Genomic DNA, 17,214 nt, shown 5'->3' on the forward strand with positions numbered 1-17,214 from the left:
TGAAGTACGGGGAGACCAACTCGCATCTCGGCGATGCTACATCGAGATGGTCCGAGCAGAGGCCAATTCCGCTCGGAAGGCGCCCCGGATCGAGGTAAACGCCATCACTGAAAAGCCACCCTCTTTAATTTATGAAGAAAAAGAGGAAGTGCAGATTCACCCAACCCGATCGGAGGCCACAACCTTTATAGCGTCCGATCTGGAAGAGAAGCAGAAAGAAGAATTGATCCAATGCCTCCGAAGAAATCATGATGTCTTCGTCTGGTCGACACATGAGCTGCCTGGAATTTCACCAAGCATAGCGCAGCATGAGCTACATGTCCGGAAGCTTTTGGAAGCTGGCCATATACGTGAAGTGTAGTTCGCGAGCTGGCTGGCTAACGTAGTATTAGTCTCCAAGCCGGGCAACAAGTGGAGAGTATGCATAGATTTCCGGGATCTCAACAAAGCTTGCCCGAAAGACTTTTATCCTCTGCCCCGGATAGATCAGCTGTTGGACTCTACGGCCGGCTGCGAATTAATATGTATGCTCGACGCTTACCAAGCACTACAAAAAAACAGTCTATTAGGGACGACGGTTTGCAACGAATTTAAAATTTGTTCCAAACTTTCCAACAAAATTTGCAACAAAATAATAAATTGTTCCGAATTAGCAACAAATTTACCAACAAAATAAATTCGTTGCAAATTAGCAACAAAAGATAATTTGTCGCTAATTTTGTTGCAAGTTAACAACAAAAAATAAAATTTGTTGCAAATTTTCCAACGAATATTTAGTTCGTTGCAAATTTTGCAACGAATATTTTGTTCGTTGCAAATTTTTGCAACGAATATTTTATTCGTTGCAAATTTTTGCAACGAATAGTATATCCGTCGCAAATATAGCAACGAAAGTATTATTTGTTGGAAATTCCCGACAAATATATAATTCATCGCAAAAATTTGAGGGTAGAGTTTCCAACAAATATAAAATTCGTTGGAAATGTTTCCAACAAAAAGGCAGATTCGTTGGAAATGTTTCCAACAAATCTGCTAATTCATTGGAGATTTCCAACAAATTTACGATTCGTTGGAAACATTTCCAACGAATCTGCCAATTCGTTGGAAATTTCCAACGAATCACAGATTCGTTGGAAAGTATGCTATGATTTAAAAACACGTTTGACCGACCTAGAGATCTCGGAATCGGATGAAACAAGTTCCTATATGCTCCTCTTGGTCTCCTGATTCTATAGATGACCTCAAATATTTTTTTTGAATTAAGATAAATTTTTACATCAAGGTCAATTGGATGAATTCGAATTTGATCATGAATGTGTTAGTGTTTTAAATCAAAATAGAGTTTAGTTGAACTTGGTGGATTTAAAAAATGATGTTCGAGTGCTCAGAACGAGAGGAAATCAGTTTGTTAGGGAGCGTAAGGTTCTCGTGATTATATCCATGAATTAAAAATAATTACGGAGCTAATTTATTTTGATTTGTGAATTTTTAAACTTAAATTTAATTTTTCAAACACATTGGGGGTTGAAAAAATAAAAGAAAAAATATATAAAGTAAAAAAAATATTTGAGGGCACATATGAAGTCAGGATAAATAGAGGAGCACACAGGAACCGGTTTCATCCAATTCGGAGGTCTCTAGGTCGGTCAACCGTGATTTTAAGAATAGGAAGGGTTTCCAACGAATCTGAAATTCGTTGGAGATTTCCAACAAAACGGCAGATTCGTTGGAAACATTTCCAACGAATTTGCCAATTCGTTGGAAATTTCCAACGAATCTCTTATTCGTTGGAAAGTATGCTATGATTTAAAAACCTATTTGACCGACCTAGAGACCTCGGAATCGGAAGAAACAAGTTTCTATGTGCTCCTCTTGGTCTCCTGATTCTATAGATGACCTCAAATATTTTTTTTGAATTAAGATAAATTTTTACATCAAGGTCAATTGGATGAAGTCGAATTTGATCATGAATGTGTTAGTGTTTTAAATCAAAATGGAGTTTAGTTGAACTTGGTGGATTTAAAAAATGATGTTCGAGTGCTCAGAACGAGAGGAAATCAGTTTGTTAGGGAGCGTAAGGTTCTCGAGATTATATCCATGAATTAAAAATAATTACGGAGCTAATTTATTTTGATTTGTGAATTTTTAAACTTAAATTTAATTTTTCAAACACATTGGGGGTTGAAAAAATAAAATAAAAAATATATAAAGTAAAAAAAATATTTGAGGGCACATATGAAGTCAGGATAAATAGAGGAGCACACAGGAACCGGTTTCATCCAATTCGGAGGTCTCTAGGTCGGTCAACCTTGATTTTAAGAATAGGAAGGGTTTCCAACGAATCTGAAATTCGTTGGAGATTTCCAACAAAACGGCAGATTCGTTGGAAACGTTTCCAACGAATCTGCCAATTCGTTGGAAATTTCCAACGAATCGCAGATTCGTTTGAAAGTATGCTATGATTTAAAAACCCATTTGTCCGACCTAGAGATCTCGGAATCGGATGAAACAAGTTTCTATGTGCTCCTCTTGGTCTCCTGATTCTATAGATGACCTTAAATATGTTTTTTGAATTAAGATAAATTTTTACATCAAGGTCAATTGGATGAATTCGAATTTGATCATGAATGTGTTAGTGTTTTAAATCAAAATGAAGTTTAGTTGAACTTGGTGGATTTAAAAAATGATGTTCGAGTGCTCAGAACGAGAGGAAATCAGTTTGTTAGGGAGCGTAAGGTTCTCGTGATTATATCCATGAATTAAAAATAATTACGGAGCTAATTTATTTTGATTTGTGAATTTTTAAACTTAAATTTTATTTTTCAAACACATTGGGGGTTGAAAAAATAAAAGAAAAAATATATAAAGTAAAAAAAAATATTTGAGGGCACATATGAAGTCAGGATAAATAGAGGAGCACACAGGAACCGATTTCATCCAATTCGGAGATCTCTAGGTCGGTCAACCGAGATTTTAAGAATAGGAAGGGTTTCCAACGAATCTGAAATTCGTTGGAGATTTCCAACAAAACGGCAGATTCGTTGGAAACGTTTCCAACGAATCTCATATTCGTTGGAAATTTCCGACGAATCTCATATTCGTTGGAAAGTATGCTATGATTTAAAAATCCATTTGACCGACCTAGAGACCTCGGAATCGGAAGAAACAAGTTTCTATGTGCTCCTCTTGGTCTCCTGATTCTATATATCTCAAATATTTTTTTTGAATTAAGATAAATTTTTACATCAAGGTCAATTGGATGAATTCGAATTTGATCATGAATGTGTTAGTGTTTTAAATCAAAATGGAGTTTAGTTGAACTTGGTGGATTTAAAAAATGATGTTCGAGTGCTCAGAACGAGAGGAAATCAGTTTGTTAGGGAGCGTAAGGTTCTCGTGATTATATCCATGAATTAAAAATAATTACGGAGCTAATTTATTTTGATTTGTGAATTTTTAAACTTAAATTTAATTTTTCAAACACATTGGGGGTTGAAAAAATAAAAGAAAAAAATATATAAAGTAAAAAAAATATTTGAGGGCACATATGAAGTCAGGATAAATAGAGGAGCACACAGGAACCGGTTTCATCCAATTCGGAGGTCTCTAGGTCGGTCAACCGTGATTTTAAGAATAGGAAGGGTTTCCAACGAATCTGAAATTCGTTGGAGATTTCCAACAAAATGGCAGATTCGTTGGAAACATTTCCAACGAATCTGCCAATTCGTTGGAAATTTCCAACGAATCTCATATTCGTTGGAAAGTATGCTATGATTTAAAAACCCATTTGACCGACCTAGAGACCTCGGAATCGGATGAAACAAGTTTCTATGTGCTCCTCTTGGTCTCCTGATTCTATAGATGACCTCAAATATTTTTTTTGAATTAAGATAAATTTTTACATCAAGGTCAATTGGATGAATTCGAATTTGATCATGAATGTGTTAGTGTTTTAAATCAAAATGGAGTTTAGTTGAACTTGGTGGATTTAAAAAATGATGTTCGAGTGCTCAGAACGAGAGGAAATCAGTTTGTTAGGGAGCGTAAGGTTCTCGTGATTATATCCATGAATTAAAAATAATTACGGAGCTAATTTATTTTGATTTGTGAATTTTTAAACTTAAATTTTATTTTTCAAACACATTGGGGGTTGAAAAAATAAAAGAAAAAATATATAAAGTAAAAAAAATATTTGAGGGCACATATGAAGTCAGGATAAATAGAGGAGCACACAGGAACCGGTTTCATCCAATTCGGAGGTCTCTAGGTCAGTCAACCGTGATTTTAAGAATAGGAAGGGTTTCCAACGAATCTGAAATTCGTTGGAGATTTCCAACAAAATGTCAGATTTGTTGGAAACATTTCCAACGAATCTGCCAATTCGTTGGAAATTTCCAACGAATCTCATATTCGTTGGAAAATATGCTATGATTTAAAAACCCATTTGACCGACCTAGAGACCTCGGAATCGGATGAAACAAGTTTCTATGTGCTCCTCTTGGTCTCCTGATTCTATAGATGACCTCAAATATTTTTTTTGAATTAAGATAAATTTTTACATCAAGGTCAATTCGATGAATTCGAATTTGATCATGAATATGTTAGTGTTTTAAATCAAAATGGAGTTTAGTTGAACTTGGTGGATTTAAAAAATGATGTTCGAGTGCTCAGAACGAGAGGAAATCAGTTTGTTAGGGAGCGTAAGGTTCTCGTGATTATATCCATGAATTAAAAATAATTACGGAGCTAATTTATTTTGATTTGTGAATTTTTAAACTTAAATTTAATTTTTCAAACACATTGGGGGTTGAAAAAATAAAATAAAAAATATATAAAGTAAAAAAAATATTTGAGGGCACATATGAAGTCAGGATAAATAGAGGAGCACACAGGAACCAGTTTCATCCAATTCGGAGGTCTCTAGGTCAGTCAACCGTGATTTTAAGAATAGGAAGAGTTTCCAACGAATCTGAAATTCGTTGGAGATTTCCAACAAAACGGCAGATTCGTTGGAAACATTTCCAACGAATTTGCCAATTCGTTGGAAATTTCCAACGAATCTCATATTCGTTGGAAAGTATGCTATGATTTAAAAACCTATTTGACCGACCTAGAGACCTCGGAATCGGAAGAAACAAGTTTCTATGTGCTCTTCTTGGTCTCCTGATTCTATAGATGACCTCAAATATTTTTTTTGAATTAAGATAAATTTTTACATCAAGGTCAATTGGATGAATTCGAATTTGATCATGAATGTGTTAGTGTTTTAAATCAAAATGGAGTTTAGTTGAACTTGGTGGATTTAAAAAATGATGTTCGAGTGCTCAGAACGAGAAGAAATCAGTTTGTTAGGGAGCGTAAGGTTCTCGTGATTATATCCATGAATTAAAAATAATTACGGAGCTAATTTATTTTGATTTGTGAATTTTTAAACTTAAATTTTATTTTTCAAACACATTGGGGGTTGAAAAAATAAAAGAAAAAATATATAAAGTAAAAAAAATATTTGAGGGCACATATGAAGTTAGGATAAATAGAGGAGCACACAGGAACCAGTTTCATCCAATTCGGAGGTCTCTAGGTCAGTCAACCGTGATTTTAAGAATAGGAAGGGTTTCCAACGAATCTGAAATTCGTTGGAGATTTCCAACAAAACTGCAAATTCGTTGGAAACATTTCCAACGAATCTGCCAATTCGTTGGAAATCTCCAACGAATTGTGGATTCGTTGCGAATATCCAACAAATAATATTTTTGATGGAAATTTGTTGGAAGATCCCTAATTACATATCCTTACCCGGCCCGATTTCTTCTCCTCACATCTTCTCTTGACCTAATTTTCCTTACGGCGGCTGCGGCAATTTTTTCACCTTCTCTGGACTGGTAAGCCACTCTCGTTCTAGCCCTTCTTTTTTTCCCGTTCTCCCGGCGTCTCCTTTTTTCCCGATCTCACGGCGTCGCCTGGCGGCTCGCGGCGTCGCGTGGCCGGTCGCTGTCGCGCCTTGCCAATCGCGCCATCATCTGGCCGCGAGCGGCCGCGCCTGGACGCGAGCGGCCGCTACTGGCCGCGAGCGGCCGCGCCTGGACGCGAGCGGCCGCGCCTGGCCGCGACCTGCCTCGCCTGGCCGCGACCGGCCGCGCCTGGCCGCGACCGGCCGCGCCTGGCCGCGACTGGTGCCTGGTCGCGTGTGGCCGTGAGTGGCTGCGAACAGCGGCGAATGGCAGCTCACGGCGGTCCCTGGTAGCTCAAGGTGCCGTCTAGCCCCTCGCGCTGGCGCCTGGCCTTAGCGCCGCTGCCTGGCCGCTCTCGCAGCTTCCTGGTTGCTCTCAACGGCGCTGAGGTTGGCCACTAGCAGCATCCCTGTCCACTGTCGGCATAGGATGGCTGATGGTGGCCTCACTTAGCTGTTGTTTGGCGTTGGTGATCCCGCTGGCGGCGTAGGCTGGCCACTGGCGACTGATGCTGTCCGCCAGCTGCTGATAGCATTGGGTGACCTCTGTTTGTAAACCGACAGATCATTGTTTGATGTCAACTAGTTGTTCTCAATCTTGATTGGTCGTGGGCTGTCTGTGCGTTACAGTGGCACAGCTGTCCGGGGGTCAATGCCTTGCCGTTGGGGCCAAGAATATATTTGATAATTTCTAGACTTTTTTATTTTATTGTAAATTTAATATTATTGTTTTTGCAGGTTTGGATTTGACGTGGCTGGGAGAGACTTTCGGTTTTATTTACCTTTGTTAGGTATATTTTTTTACACCTGATATTTTAATAATGATTGCATGCTTTTATTTTCCTATATTATATTTTATTTGTAGTTGTATGTGAGCTAAGTAATATTGACCATTAGTATTTGTGTTCTAGGAGTTTTTATTACTATATTTTATTTGAAACAGGCAACATGCAGAATGAAAGAAGTTGGATGTATAATAAAAATTTACCTGACCGTGGGGGTTTAACTGATGAGTTTATTACTGGGTTGAGACAGTTTTTAAATTTTGCATCTAGTAATGTTGAGTTTATGGATGGTAATCAGATACGATGTCCATGCAGAAAGTGTCATAATGGAAAATTTTTACCATCTAATAAAGTTTCAGAGCATCTTTGTAGATTTGGTTTTACTCCGAATTACTATAATTGGACATGTCATGGTGAACCATTCATATCTGATGAGGATTGTTATGGACACAACATACAAGTCTCTAGGGATCAAAGTTATTATAATCAATTAAATCCATATCAAAGAATGATATTTGATGCAGCGGCTCCGAATTTAATTCCTGAACCACATGGTGCCAGTTCTAGCTGCCCTCCAACAGTTGAGCAAATGTTTACAACATATGCATCACCATTAGAAGAGGTACAAGTGCCAGGTGTTGATGAAATTGTGAATAATGAAACATATCTTAAATTTCAGGAAGTGTTAAGTGCTGCAGATGAACCTTTATGGACTGGTTGTGACAAGCATACTAAATTATCATTCACTGCAAGACTGTTGAATATCAAGGCAGAGTCTAATTTGTCGGAAGATAATTTCAATAAGGTTGTTCAAGCTATTGAAGAGGCATTGCCCCAAGATAATATACTGCCTAATGATTTTTACAGTATGAAAAAACTTACGAAAGAATTAGGTCTTCCGGTGGAAAGAATTGACGTTTGCAGAGACGGTTGTATGCTATATTGGGGAGATGATGCAGATGCAAATGTTTGTAGATTCTGTAATCAAGATAGGTACAAGATCTCTAGAAGGAGTCAACAACGACGTAAATCATACAGTCAGTTATTTTATTTGCCATTAACTCCTAGGTTACAAAGACTTTATGCATCAAAGACCACTGCTCAACACATGACTTGGCATGCAAATCATCGAACAGAGGAGGGATTAATGTGTCATCCATCAGATGCAGAGGCATGGAAAAATTTTGATAGAACATATCCTGAATTTGCGAAGGAGACTCGAAACATTCGGTTAGGTCTTTGTGCTGATGGTTTTGCTCCATTTAGTAAATCAGGAAGACAGTATTCTTGTTGGCCAGTTATATTAACTCCATATAATCTTCCACCTGGGATGTGCATGAAAACACCGTATATGTTTTTAACATTAGTTGTGCCTGGCCCGCAAAATCCAAAGAAGTTAATAGATGTTTATATGCAACCACTGATTGCAGAGCTAAAACAACTATGGGATGAAGGGTTTCCTACATATGACGTCCATACTAATCAGATGTTTGTTATGAAGGCTGCTCTTCTTTGGACCATTAATGACTTTCCAGCCTATGGAATGCTATCTGGTTGGAGTACTGCGGGAGTCTTAGGTTGCCCAATATGTATGGAGAGATCAAAGTCGATCAGATTGAAATATGGAAGAAAGCCGAGTTATTTTGATTGTCATAGGCAATTTTTACCATTAAATCATAATTTCAGAAGGAATAAAGATGAGTTCACTAGGAATAGAATTGAAAGAACACCTCCGCCATTAAGATTGACAAGTCAAGATATTTGGTATAGAGTGTGTCACTTTCCATCTGTTATTGAAGAACCACATGGTACAACATATGAATATGGAAGCACTCATAAATGGACTAAGCGGAGTATATTTTGGGATTTACCTTATTGGTATAGTAATTTAATTCATCATAATCTGGATGTAATGCATATTGAGAAAAATGTTTTTGATAATCTCATAAATACAGTGATGAATATTACCGGAAAAACAAAAGATAATTTGAATGCAAGAAAAGATATGCGACTAATTTGTAAATGACCCACTCTTGATGTGGATGAAAGTAGTAGGGGACCAAAGCCAAAGGCAATTTATACATTGAATAAAGAACAGAGACGTGTTGTTTGTGAATGGTTGAAATCATTGAGATTTCCTGATGGGTATGTCTCTAATCTTGGGAGATGCGTCGATATGAAGGAATTCAAATTGATTGGTTTGAAAAGTCACGATTGTCATATATTTATGGAAAGACTTATTCCAATTGCTTTTAAGGAACTCTTACCAAATTTTGTATGGGGTACAATTACGGAGTTAAGCATTTTCCTTCATGATATTTCCTCAACAGTTTTGAGATATTCACAGATGGAGAAGTTAGAAAGAGACATTCCAATTATTTTGTGTAATTTAGAAAGAATCTTTCCACCTTCATTTTTTGATTCAATGGAACATCTTTTGGTTCACTTGCCATACGAGGCCAAAGTTGGAGGACCAGTCCATTTTCGATGGATGTATCCATTTGAAAGGTATATTTTGTTTTATCTTATATACTTCGTTATTAATGCATTGTAAATTTATAACTTTTTTATATATATTCCTCTAATACAAATTGTTATATTTCAATCAGATTTTTATATCATTTGAAGAAAAAAGTAAAAAATAAGGCACATGTTGAAGCCTCTATTGTTAATGCATACATTGTGGAGGAAGTAACAACTTTTGCATCGTATTATTTTGAGCCTCACATTCAGACCAAAAGACGGAGACCTGGAAGAAATGATGAAGGTCCTATTGATCCCAATACGAACATATTCTCAATTTTTAATTATCTTGGTCGACCGAGTGGACAATGTAAGCAAAGATATTTAACTGATCAAGAATGGCGAGCAGCCCAGACATATGTTTTACTTAATTGTCCAGAAGTATCACCATATTTCGAGTTAGTATATCTTTCCTATTTTTTTTATCATAACTTTTTGTTATTATAATTCAATTTTTTATGATAGGATTTTTCAAAACTTGTATTCTGATATGCCAACACTAGAGTTTGATCGTTTCTGCGATCAAGAATTTGCACCTTGGTTCAAATCATATGTAAGTAATTTTTATCTTGTATTCTAATTTACCGTATTGGTATAGTATATTTTAACTTTTAAATGAATAACATATTCATTTGAGTTTAGGTTTATGATAATCAAGCTCATCTCGAACATCAAATGTTATTTCATCTATCTTGGGGTCCAAAAGCAATGGTACGCACTTGGCCAGCATATTTTATAAATGGATATAATTTTCATACTCAAGAATATGGAAAAGGGAAGACTACAATGAATAGTGGGGTATGTGTTCAGTCATCCAATGATGGAGGTGTAAGCACTGATTTTTATGGTCTACTGGATGAAATTATAGAGATAGAATACCCTGGTCCAGAAATGCGAGTTATCTTATTTATGTGTCGCTGGTTTGATCCTATCAGAGGGATGAAGGTGCATCCATGTTATAATTTGGTTGAAATAAATCATAAAAGATTATATAAGAGATATGAACCTTTTGTTTTGGCACAACAAGCGATTCAAGTGTTTTATGCTTCATACCCTAGCTTGAAACGTGATAAAATGGATTGGTGGGCTGTTTGTAAAACTAAAGCACGGAAAAAAATAGAGGAACATTGGGAAGACATTGCATATCAACAAGAGGAGGTTGTAAATACATTTCAGACCGAGGAATATATTATTCCAACATTACGAGATCCTAGCGGAGTAGTGATAAATGTGGATGCCAGTGAATTTCATGAGGTTGATGATAATGATGAAGATGATGATAATGATGAGGAGGAGGAGGAGGAGGAGGAGGAGGAGGAAGAGGACGAGGACGAGGACGAGGAGGACGACGACAACTTTGATTTTTAACATGTACGATAAGTTTTTTTATATTTAATTTTAATTTGTAAATTTATAAAATTCATAGTTTAATTAATTGTCTACATAATATCTCATTGTTAAATTTATATATGTTATATTTGTGCTGTTTTTTGTTCTATAGGTCATTAGAGGTGAGACATTATCACTGCAGATTCTCGCTCTCTGACTTTTATATTATGGATATTGTAAGTTTTTCATATTTCTTCAGCAAGCATTAAGTTTTTTATTTCTTTTATTCTAATTTTGATTTTTGGTTGACAGTTTCGACGGGCACGCCATAGACGACACCATTCAAGCATTGGCCAGACTGATTCACCATCTGATAGGATGGTACCTACGCCCTCCCCTCAGGCAGGACCTTCACATGGTCAGTCGCCGTCAGGACCTTCTCGTGGGCAGTCGCCAGCAGAACCTTCTCATGGCCAGTCACCGGCAGGACCCTCACGTGGACCGTCCCCGGCAGGACCTTCACGTGGCCAGTCACCGGCAGGACCTTCATGTGGCCAGTCACCGGCAGGACCTTCATGTGGCCAGTCACCGGCAGGACCTTCACATGGCCATTCACCTTCCCCACTTGAGTCGCCGATACCTGCCAAACACTCAACCATTGATATTGCCGACGCTCGACTGCATATAGTCCCTCTTGGAGACTCGTAAGTATTAAAATTATTATATTTTAACTATCTTAATTATTTAACGTTGTTTATTGTAATTTTATGATAGATTTGAAAATTCAGTAACTGTTGTTCGTGAGATTAATCAAATTGTGAATAACTTTTGGAAAGGAGACTCAATGTCATACTCAAGCACTCCAGCACCCACAAAAGAACTCTGGTGGTGCGAGTTTAAGGTATAGTTAATTTATTTTATATATAAAACAATTACGTTCATGTATAATCTATTGTTTTTTTCATTTCAGCGATTATTTAGTTGGGACCCTTATTTTGAGATGGAAGTTAAAAGAATTTTCAAAAAGAAATGTGGTGATCACATTCGGCATGTATTAAACCATGCCAAAAGTACTGGAAAAAAGCCTCCCTTTATCACGACGGACAATTGGGTTAGGATCTGCAATTTTTGGCAAACTGATGAGTGCAAAGAAAGGAGTTTGCGGAATAAAATAAATCAAGCTTATAATTCTGGAGACTCACGTGCAATATATGCAGGAGGATCTATAAATATCGAGGAGCATTCACGTAGATTGGTAAATTTTCAACTCTACAATTAGATTTTTAATATATTTGTTGTTATTATATTATTTCTAATCGTATTATTTTTAGTCTAGGGATTTGGGAAAAGAGCCCGATTTTATAGACACTTTCGTCCGCACTTTTCAAAAAAAAGACAAGACTTGGAGTGGAGATAGAGCTAGAATAATTAAGGTTTGATTTAATCTTTAATCATAATTTTAACTTAGATTTTATTACTTATCTATTTGCTCTAATTAAGGTTTTAATTTTTCATAGGAGAGATATGATGAGCTATCATTATCTCAAAGAAGTTCAGGTGATGGTGATAATATTGAGGGATCTGAGCCGTCTGTTACTAATAATTTAGATTTATGGTTAGAGGCCAGTGGGGGAGTCAAAGGGGGAAGGATAATAGGTATGGGTTCTATGAGTAGAATCCATAATGTTCCTCGAAGATCTTTATGTTCTTCTACCCGACCCGCAGTAACAGCACAGATTCATAGCTTAACTGAAGAGGTTGACAATTTGAAAGACATAATATCTCAAAGGGATCAGCAAATTTTAGAAATTCAAAAACAAAATTCACAAAGAGATCTAGATATGGTTGAAATGCGTAAACAACAAGCCTTTCTTTTACAACAATTTCAACAATTTAGATCGGGTTCAAGCTATATTCCTCCTGGTATTGGTGATGATGCTAATGACGATGATGATGTCGATGATGATGCCGCCGATGATGTTGATGATGATGCATGAGTGTTTGTAATTAGAATTTTTGACTTCTTTTATTTTATCGCTTTTATAAATTCTTAATTTTTGTATTTTGATTAGTATTCTTATTTTTGTTTCAAACAGGGTTGGTAGGTGAAGATGATGGTGGTATTGATGTAAAAATATGTAAGTCTTTACCTATTTACTTTTGTGTTGGTTTATAAGATTTTCTTTTTCTTTGTTTATCTTTTGATGTAGGTAGAAGAAGGATTTGGACTGAGAAGGATCTCCATAAGATTATCTTCAACTCTATCTTTTTCATGTTCTTGTATGATATTGGAATTTGGATACTATGACATGTTTGTTATAACTTTATTGTAGTGCTTGGTTTAGGGTGTTAGTTGTAGTTGTATATTGTTGTAGTTTGTATTGTTGGATGATGATGTGTTGTATTGTTAGTTTTATGCTCTTAGTTTAGGTTGTATATGGAACAACATGTTTTAATGGTGCATGTGTTTGGGTTTATATTATTGATGTTTGAATTTATTTTGTTGTACACTAATATGTTTGTTGATTTATGATTTATATTTGTGTTATTGTGTTTAGTGGTGAATATGTTAATGTGTTTATAGTGCTGGATATGTTGAATCTGTTTGAATCTGTTTAGTGTGTTATATATGTTGAATCTGTTTGAAAAAAATTGTAATAGGAAAAAATATTGAAATTAAATAGGGCTGGATATTTTTTTTTATTTTTGGGACAAATTTTGCAACGAATTTAGATTCGTTGGAAATATCGTATTTTATCAGAATACTGCAACGAAAAATATAAATTCGTTGGAAATTTCCAACGAATCCATATTTTCGTTGGAAATTTCCAACGAAATATAAATTCGTTGGAAGTTTCCGACGAAATATAAATTCGTTGGAAGTTTCCAACGAATTCTAAATTCGTTGGAAGTTTCCAACGAATTCTAAATTCGTTGGAAATTTTCAACGACTATGATTTTTGTTGTAAATTTCCAACGAAAATATGGATTCGTTGGAAGTTTCCAACGAATTTAGAATTCGTTGGAAACTTCCAACGACAATATGGATTCGTTGGAAATTTCCAACGAATTTATATTTCGTTGGTGATTTCCAACGAATATGAATTTCGTTGGAAATTCCCAACGAATATGAATTTCGTTGGAAATTTCCAACGAATCTGAATTTCGTTGGAAATTTCCAACGAATATAAATTTCGTTGGATATTTCCAACGAAAATATGGATTCGTTGGAAACTTCCAACGAAAATATGGATTCGTTGGAAATTTCCAACGAAATTGTATTATCGTTGGCAATTGCCAACGATAATACATTTTCGTTGGTAATATTACATTTTTAAACTTTTCCAACAAATAATTATTCGTCGCAAATCTGTTTGCAACGAATACGTTTTTTAGTTGCTAATTTGCAACAAATTTAGGGTTCGTTGGAGATTTTTTCTGCTGACATTTCCAACGAATATTTATTTTCGTTGCAGTTTTCCAACGAATTTTGCAACGAATTTTAATTTTGTCGCAAAGTTTCTAACGAATTTTGCAACGAATATGATTTTCGTTGCAAAATTTCCAACGAAATATTAATTTTTCGTCGCAAAGTTTTGGGACGGCAGATTTCCAACGAATTTTTTTTGTTGCATTTTTCGTCCCAAATCCAATTTCCAACGAATTTTTTTCTAAAATTTGTTGCAAATTTTGTCCCTAAGTGACAGTTTTTTTGTAGTGAAGGCTATCATCAGGTACCGCTCGCCCGTGAAGATCAAGAAAAAGTCAGCTTCGTGACGGCCGACGACACCTATTGCTATAATGTGATGCCGTTCGGATTAAAGAACGCTGGAGCCACTTATCAATGCTTGATGAACAAAGTGTTTAAAGAGCAGATCGGGCGGAATCTGGAAGTTTATGTGGACGACATTCTCATCAAGTCCGTCCGAGCGGCCGATCTCTTCAAAGACATGGAGGAAACCTTCCGGACGCTACGCAAATATGGAGTCAAGCTAAATCCCCAGAAGTGCCTGTTCGGAGCAAAAGGAGGGTGTTTCTTGAGGTACATAGTAACCGAGTGGGGCATCGAAGCAAATCCCAGCAAGGTGAAAGCTCTGCAAGACATGCCGCCTCCAAGAAATACAAGGGAAGTGCAGCGTTTGACCGGTCGGATAACTGCTCTGTCCAAATTCATCTCCAAAACCGCCGACTGGAGCCTTCCTTTTTTCAAAATCTTGCGCAAGGCCACTAAATTTCACTGGGACGAAGAATGCGACCGGGCGTTCGAAGATTTAAAGGCATATCTGAATTCTCTCCCGGTATTAGCCAAGCCGGTTGCGGGTGAGCCACTTTGTATCTACCTATCCTCGACTGAGCAGGCAATCGGCTCGGCACTAGTGAGGGCGAGCGGAGAAGAGCCGGTGTATTTCCTTAGTCATATTTTAAAAGATGCTGAATCTCGCTACACTGGGCTCGAAAAGCTGGCCTTCGCTCTGGTCCTCGCCGCTCGGCGCCTTTGCCCATACTTCCTGGCACATACCATCATTGTCAAAACCAATAGCCCGCTCGGGCGTGTATTACTGAATCCAGAAGCGTCCGGGCGGCTCATCAAATGGACGACGGAGTTAAGTGAATTTGACATCCAATACCAGCCCCGCTTGGCAATCAAAGCACAGTCCTTGGCCGATTTTGTGACTGAGGTGCAGAAGCCGGAGCCGGAAGCTATGTGGAGAATATATGTGGCGTCCACTCGGCTCGGAAGCGGGATTGGAATACTACTGCTCTCCCCCCAAGAAGAGAAGATGCACCTATCCGTCCGGCTGGACTACAAAGCTACAAACAATGAGGCAGAGTATGAGGCCCTCATAGCCGGCTTGCAGGCAGCACGACATGTGGGAGCCGGTCGGGTAACGCTTCATTCGGATTCCCAGTTGGCCGCTCAGCAGCTCTCTGGTACCTTCGAAATCAACAGTGCTCGGCTCAAGCTCTACGCTGAAGCCTTTGAAAGGCTTAAAGACGATTTTAGAGAAGTTATTGTCCAGAAGATACCCAGAGCAGAAAATCAAGCGGCCGATGAGTTAGCCAAACTCGCGAGCTCAATAACGTCGATCGCCATTCAGCAGCCAATTGAACAAGTGTTGTTGGTGGTGCACGTCGATCGCACGGAAGGCCTTACGTTTCCGAGCGACTGGAGGGCACCCATTACGGAGTTTCTGCACTCGAGCGCCACACCGTCCGATCAGAATGAAGCCCAGCCGCTAAGGAGGAGAGCCGGTCGGTTCACACTCATCGACGATCAGCTTTACAAGAAGGCTTTCTCACGCCCGCTGTTGAAATGCGTGAGCTCGGAGGACTCGGCTTACATCCTCCAAGAAGTACAATAAGGATCGTGCGGAGGGCATCCGGGCGGACGATCGCTAGCTAAGAAGATCCTGCTGGCCGGGTACTTCTGGCCAACCTTACAAGCAGACGCCGCTCGGACTGTGTCAACGTGCCTTTCGTGCCAGAAGTACCATAACTTCTACCACCGACCGACAGAGGAAATGAAGGCATCCACAGTTTCATGTCCGTTCGATCAATGGGGGATGGATATTGTTGGTCCATTTCCAATGGCGACCGGACAGCGGAAATTTCTGCTAGTGGCGGTCGATTATTTTTCCAAGTGGGTGGAGGCCGAGCCGCTAGCCATGATCACCGAACAGATGGTCAAAAAATTCATCTGGGAAAACATCATCTGTCGGTTCGGCATCCCTCGTCGACTGGTTTCCAACAATGGGCGGCAATTCACAGGGAAGTTGCTCGAGGACTGGTGCAAAAGCTATGACATCGAGCAACACTTCACGTCCGTGGCCTACCCCCAAAGCAACGGTCAAGCCGAAGTAGCCAACCGGGAAATTCTTCGTATTCTGCGTGCTCGGCTCGACCACTTGGGAGGAAGTTGGGTAGATGAAGTGTCAGGCGTCTTATGGGCCATCCGAACGACTCCAAAGGAAGGGACGGGCGTCACGCCTTTCCATCTGGTGTATGGTGGAGAAGCGGTCATTCCTGTTGAAGTCGGCGTCGAGTCCGCTCGGATCCAAAATTATGATGAGGACAACGCCGAACGGAGAAACCTGGAGCTGGATTTGATCGAAGAAGAAAGAGCCAAGGCGTCCGTTCGGCTGATGGCGTACCGGCAGCGGATGAAGCAAAACTACAATCGCCGCGTAATCCCCAGATCATTCCAGGTCGGCGATCTTGTCTAGAAGAAAGTCAAGCCGGTCGGCGACGTCGGCAAGCTGGAAGCACCATGGGTGAGCCCCTTCAAGGTTATTGAAAAGCTCCGCTCGGGCGCTTACTATTTGGAGGATGGAGACGGGCGTCAGCTGGACCGGCCGTGGAGCGCGAATCATCTCCAGCCTTATCGGGCTGGGTGAAAGGTGCACTAATGTAAATTATTTTTGCATATATTTTGGTCGCCCGTACCCTTGTAATGCAGGAAGCAAAATTAATTCAAAGGATGGCCAATGGGTTTGCCGAGCAGCTGTAGTGAAGTTAGCCTTAAAAAAGGCCGTCGAGCTCCGACGTTAAATATCGAGAGACGAGCCGGCGTCTATAAACGTCCGAGCGGAAGACCGTCGAGCTCCGACATTAAATATCGAGAGACGA

General features: G+C 38.7%; 2 protein-coding genes across 2 annotated transcripts; both read left to right on the top strand.

Annotated features, from left to right (window-relative positions):
* Positions 1-6,713: 6,713 nt before the first annotated feature.
* LOC122055816 lies at positions 6,714-10,939 on the top strand. Its single transcript, XM_042617457.1, has 6 exons — positions 6,714-6,741; positions 9,345-9,656; positions 9,724-9,811; positions 9,901-10,629; positions 10,760-10,823; positions 10,900-10,939. Exons 3-4 carry the CDS (start codon positions 9,749-9,751, stop codon positions 10,624-10,626), a joined length of 789 nt encoding a protein of 262 aa, XP_042473391.1. The 5' UTR covers positions 6,714-6,741; positions 9,345-9,656; positions 9,724-9,748; the 3' UTR covers positions 10,627-10,629; positions 10,760-10,823; positions 10,900-10,939.
* Positions 10,940-10,965: 26 nt separating this feature from the next.
* On the top strand, positions 10,966-13,064 carry LOC122038083. The gene is made up of 7 exons (XM_042597663.1): positions 10,966-11,291; positions 11,362-11,488; positions 11,558-11,842; positions 11,919-12,020; positions 12,105-12,590; positions 12,684-12,725; positions 12,798-13,064. Exons 1-5 carry the CDS (start codon positions 10,966-10,968, stop codon positions 12,582-12,584), a joined length of 1,320 nt encoding a protein of 439 aa, XP_042453597.1. The 3' UTR covers positions 12,585-12,590; positions 12,684-12,725; positions 12,798-13,064.
* The last annotated feature ends 4,150 nt before the right edge of the window (positions 13,065-17,214 follow it).

The sequence above is a fragment of the Zingiber officinale genome, chromosome 1B (assembly GCF_018446385.1).
Source record: "Zingiber officinale cultivar Zhangliang chromosome 1B, Zo_v1.1, whole genome shotgun sequence".
NCBI lineage: Eukaryota > Viridiplantae > Streptophyta > Magnoliopsida > Zingiberales > Zingiberaceae > Zingiber > Zingiber officinale.